The following is a 5687-nucleotide window of genomic DNA, read 5'->3' as shown; positions in this document are numbered from 1 at the left end:
CAAATTATAGAGTTTTATGGGTGAAAGAGACTTTCATTTTTTATTGTTCAAATTATAGAGTTTTATGGGTGAAAGAGACTTTCATTCTTTATTATTCAAATTGTAGAGTTTTATGGGTGAAAGAGACTTTCATTCTTTATTATTCAAATTATAGAGTTTTATGAGTGAAAGAGACTTTCATTCTTTATTATTCAAATTATAGAGTTTTATAGAAGAGAAACTATTGCTAAGAATGGCGCCGTTAACTAGAGAAACTGTCAATCAGTAAAAGGGATTATCAACAGGAGTTGTGTCATGAAAAAAATCGTTATAATCACGAACGGTGCTATTTACAAGAACGAACTTGAGGAATGGTATCGCTAAGATGGGAGATCGTCGTCAATAGTGGTGCTGTGAATGGTATCGTTGATCAGAGAGGTCATTTTCAGTTATACAATTAACATGCTATGCCAAGATCAGGAGTGTTATCATTCACAATTACTGCACAATTACGAACGGTAGTTTTTTAAGGCTTGTATCTTCCATCTACGCATTAAACTTCGAAGGTAAACTAATCAGCGCAACCTACAATAATTGCGTTGATATAAGATTAGTGTTTTGTATACAAGATATGTTTAAAAAAATTTTACAAAATTTTGCTACAAAACAAAATTAAGTGCATTTCTTCCATGACTTTACGCGTTGATTTTTTTTATTATATTAAATGAATTATCTGTTTTGTTTCATCATCTGTATTGTTTCATCATTTCTATGCTGTCAGCGTGAAAACTAAGTTGCCGAACCAAAAACCATTCAAGAATTAACCAGATAGTGTTTGAGGCTTACGTATTTTCTGACGCCCGTCATAGAACTTTTCATTCTTGATGAAATGTTTGTTTGTTTTTTGAATTTCGCGCAAAGCTACACGAGGGCTATCTGCACTAGCCGTCCCTAATTTGGCAGTGTAAGACTAGAGGAAAGGCAGCTAGTCATCACCACCCACCGCCAACTCTTGCGCTACTCTTTTACCAACGAATAGGGGAATTGACCGTCACATTATAATGCTCCCACGGCTGAAAGGGCGAGCATATTTTGTGGGATGGGGATTCGAACCCGCGACCCTCAGATTGCGAGCGCCCTAACCACCTGGCCATGCCGGGCACTTGATGAAATGATTCAATGCCCTTATAAATTGTTTGTTTGTTTTTAATTATGCACAAAGCTACACAAGGGCTATCTGTACTCTGCCCACCACGGGTATCAAAACCCGGTTTCTAGCGTTGTACGTCCGCAGACATACCGCTGTGCCACTGGGGGGGCTTATAAATGCAGATAACTGTTAATGTTTTATTAACCATTACTTGTGCCTAGATCTATGTCTTGTCACACAAAAAAGCGAGCACACTGAACTATACTTACATGATATATTTTTACACATTATTGCTCTAATATGTGTTATTTGTTATTGTAATTCTAAACAATAATTAGTTACATTACAGAGTTTTACGGTACTTGTCCAAGTTGTATTTACCTGGAATCTAAACAACTTTCTCCGTTGAAACTGCAAGATAGAATAAAGTCTTTGAAACGAAGTCCATAATTTTCTATGTCTTCTCTGGAAGGAAGAAGAATCATTCCCAAGTCACTTAGGTCATAGGTTTTAGAAAGTCTAATTGCTTGTAAAAAATGTTGGGGATTTCTAAACACTTTATGAAAACCGTGAATATATTTTTCTGATTCTTCAGTATCAGTGATGTTTTTACCATAATGGATTGATTCTATTGTGGAATGGGTAAGACCTAGCTCTCCTGAATCGTACTGTTCACCAGTGGTGTTACATACACATTTCCATTCTAAGCCAATCTTTTGCCATCCGCAACTATAACCTTCGTCTTCCAGCTTTAACGCAATCGTATCGCCACATAAGGTTTCATCACAGAAACAGTACACCTTTCCTTTGTCTATTTCTAGTCTACATTTCGAAGAGTTGCATAAATCTGGTGTACAAATACATTGCCTTTCGGTCGACAGCCAGGTACACAAGGCATGTTCTGTACACATTTTCTTCGTTATACTTGTTTTCGACTGGCTGGAGAGCAACCTTAGATGCAAAAAAAAAATACTAAATTAAATAAAATATTCGGAATTTATCGTTTATAAAATCACAAATTAATAATAAACAGACTTAGGAGAGGATCTCGAATAACAAGGAATGGCATAGATCATTATTATTTTTTTAATTTGATACGAAGAGTATGGAATATAATAATAAAACTCAAGATCACACTTTTTTATTTAAACATTTGAATCCAGATATGGTCAATTTTAATTAAGATGTTTTTGTTGTTGTTTTTTTAATATCAGAAAGTAAACAGAAAGGTTAGTCTTAACTAGAAATAGTTGGGTTTCTTAGAGAGAAATCGCAGTCCTTAGATCACTGTGTTGCTTAAATGTGAATCATTCTCTTAGTAATCATCCTAAATTATAGAAGGAAGAGTTACTCATCTCTCTCCTTGGCAGCCATCTTTGAAATGTGAGCCGATATCATCTCCATAACCATTCTCAATCAGCTTAAAAGTATTACATACGATAACGCCGTTATTTGATAAACCCATATTTATATTTCACTTTTGTTATGCCAGTAACATCTACTCGAACAAAATATGTATGTTAAAAGTTTCTTTCTTTATGAGAACATTTATGAATTAATTTTCGTGCTGGCAGACATTGTAAGTAATTGTATATGGATTTTTTTTCATCTAGGTATTTCATAATGTCTGCATTATCTACACTTTCGCCAAATACTCCCAGAGTTATGTTGAAACGACAAGTCTTAGCAATCTAGAAAACAAAATAATATAATTACTGTCAGATGTTTAAAGAATAGTAACTAAAATCTGACAGTCACGAGAACAGCAGAAAATCAGGCTTGAATTATTTTCTGCACGATTAAAAGTAAACAAAAATAACAAACACCCTTAATTGCACGTGATCAAGTTTAGGTTAGGTATGATAACTTTTGGGAATGAATAGCTATAATAAATCTGCTGGAGAATAAACGAGTAACTACAGAGATTCGAAAACTGCTGGTATATTTAGATATCCTTGAGCTTTTCTGTTAACTTTACTGATGCTGTTAAATTAAAAAACATTGCTTATTCAGCTATATTAATATTCTGAGTGTTTGACGGTGTTCTAGGTCAGTGTTTCTTAACCCTTTTTGGCTCAGGACCTATTTTGTAAACATTGAAGGTCATCTTTGTCAGTAGGTAATGTTCAACTTTAGTAAGTAGGAAATACTAAAGGTGATAACTAGGCAGTATTCAACCCAGATTTGTGGTTTATGGGCTTTGTACACCATAGGGAAGTCGAACCTCGGATTTTAATGTTGTAAGTCCGTAAATTTATAACCGACCCACAGAGGGACAATGTAAAAACAAAACACACCTGGTGCACTAAATACTCACTAAACAAATTATTATCAATTTTCAAAGTCAGTTCGTGATCTTGTCACACATTCTGACGACCTATTGGTTGAGAAACGCTGCTTTAGTTTAATAAAACTTCAAAAAAAAAAGGATGTAAAATCAATTCTCCAAGATGCTCGAATTTGTTTACAAGTTCGAAAAGTGTTTAACGTCAAGTAGATAATCTCAAATACTGCAAGATTCTCGAACCTGATTGAGATTTACATGTGGCGTATAACGAGGAACATATTTTATAGTTTATAATTAGTTAAACAACTACTAATCATCTTATATTAAATGAAATATTTTAGTGCAATTTATAGTTAAGAAGCTGCAAACTATTATATTATCAGGTGAATATTCCTGAAAGTTTCAGGATGTTTTAATTTGTTAAACAGTTTTAGAATATCATATTATAAAACTAAACAATCCGGAGTGTTTCTTAGTTACGTTCTAGTAGAGTTCAAAATTTTCCTGTAATCAGATCTTCATGGTCAAAAACCTAAGATCTCCTAGTTTAGCCAAATGTATACTTAGGTATATTATACTGTATTCCAATATAGCCTATAATTGTTCGACAGATCTCGAGCATTGTCGGGGTTGAACGAGCAATAGTCGACGAAAAAGTTCCGCGACTGTCAGATGTAAATAAAATCGGTCTGTTCAAAACCGAATGTGATACACGTGTGGCAAACAGGAATATGTGCTGCAACTGGGGCGCTTACTAAACAACACATTATGTATAAATACACAAGCACATATATACGTTTATACGTGTGTGTATTTACTTATGTAACATAACTTCTATATTAACCATGGCATAAACAGGAATATGTGCTGCAACTGGGGCGCTTACTAAACAACACATTATGTATAAATACACAAGCACATATATACGTTTATACGTGTGTGTGTATTTACTTATGTAACATAACTTCTATATTAGCCATGGCATAAATGTCCCGGAAGAATGTAAACCAAGCATAAATCATTGCATGTGCCTTGCGCACGTAGTAGCTAAGCATTATTTGACAGAAAGTTCATGCGCTTAGAACAAGAGGGAGATGTTTAAAAATCCTCTATCGTCCGTACGGTAAGAAAATAACTTTAATAAAAGTATGTTGTAAGTATGAAAAGTAGACAACATTTAACAGATATCTGCCGCAAATTTTTCAACATCTTTCTAGTTTTCTGCAAATGTGTTAAGAAAGGTAAAAAATCAAATTTGACTTATTGGCTGCACTCGTAAGTTGACAATATTTAAGTTCTCTTTATATTTGGTAATATTAAGTTTCTATACAATGTTTGTTTGTTTGTTTTTAATTATGCACAAAGCTACACAAGGGCTATCTGTGCTCTGCCCACCACGGGTATCGAAACCCGGTTTCTAGCGTTGTAAGTCCGCAGACATACCGCTGTGCCACTGGGGGGCTCTATACAAGGTTGATGCAAATAGGGTAAATAGTCCATGTTTTAGAAAAGTGTACGTCTGGTATATAGGTGAATTTTCAGCAGAATAATGCTGCGGATTCAGTAATCGTGCAATATCCATAACGTTTCCTGATTATTGGATAAAAATAATTAAACAGGAATAAACGTCATGCGTACTGGTTTATCTCGCTTCCAAATAACAAAGAATGAAAGTCTCTTTCACCCATAAAACTCTACAATTTGAATAATAAAGAATGAAAGTCTCTTTCCCCCATAAAACTCTACAATTTGAATAATAAAGAATGAAAGTCTCTTTCACCCATAAAACTGTACAATTTGAATAATAAAAATGAAAGTCTCTTGCACTCGAATAACACCACTCTAGTTCTGCCGATGGTCTTCCTTGTGAGTAGCACTACTTCTGATAATGAGTTCTCTTGTTAATGACACTGTTTCTAATGGCCGTCAGTATTATGAAAGACACCATGAATAACACCACTCTAGTTCTGCCGATGGTCTTCCTTGTGAGTAGCACTACTTCTGATAATGAGTTCTCTTGTTAATGACACTGTTTCTAATGGCCGTCAGTATTATGAAAGACACCATGAATAACACCACTCTAGTTCTGCCGATGGTCTTCCTCGTGAGTAGCACTACTTCTGATAATGAGTTCTCTTGTTAATGACACTGTTTCTAATGGCCGTCAGTATTATGAAATACACCATGAATAACACCACTCTAGTTCTGCCGATGGTCTTCCTCGTGAGTAGCACTACTTCTGATAATGAGTTCTCTTGTTAATGACACTGT

The 5687-nt window shown here is 34.7% G+C and overlaps 1 protein-coding gene across 1 annotated transcript in view; it reads right to left on the bottom strand.

The window, feature by feature from the left end:
- LOC106460793 (amiloride-sensitive sodium channel subunit gamma-like) overlaps positions 1-5687 on the bottom strand; it is a 37762-nt gene that overhangs the window by 20848 nt on the left and 11227 nt on the right. Inside the window, exon 3 of the mRNA XM_013920533.2 lies at positions 1511-2080. Coding sequence (XP_013775987.2) covers positions 1511-2080 — 570 coding nt within the window. The remainder of the gene's footprint in view (positions 1-1510; positions 2081-5687) is intronic.

This window comes from Limulus polyphemus, unplaced genomic scaffold (genome assembly GCF_000517525.1).
Source record: "Limulus polyphemus unplaced genomic scaffold, Limulus_polyphemus-2.1.2 Scaffold837, whole genome shotgun sequence".
NCBI lineage: Eukaryota > Metazoa > Arthropoda > Merostomata > Xiphosura > Limulidae > Limulus > Limulus polyphemus.
This window is presented reverse-complemented; position numbering and strand designations above follow the sequence as displayed.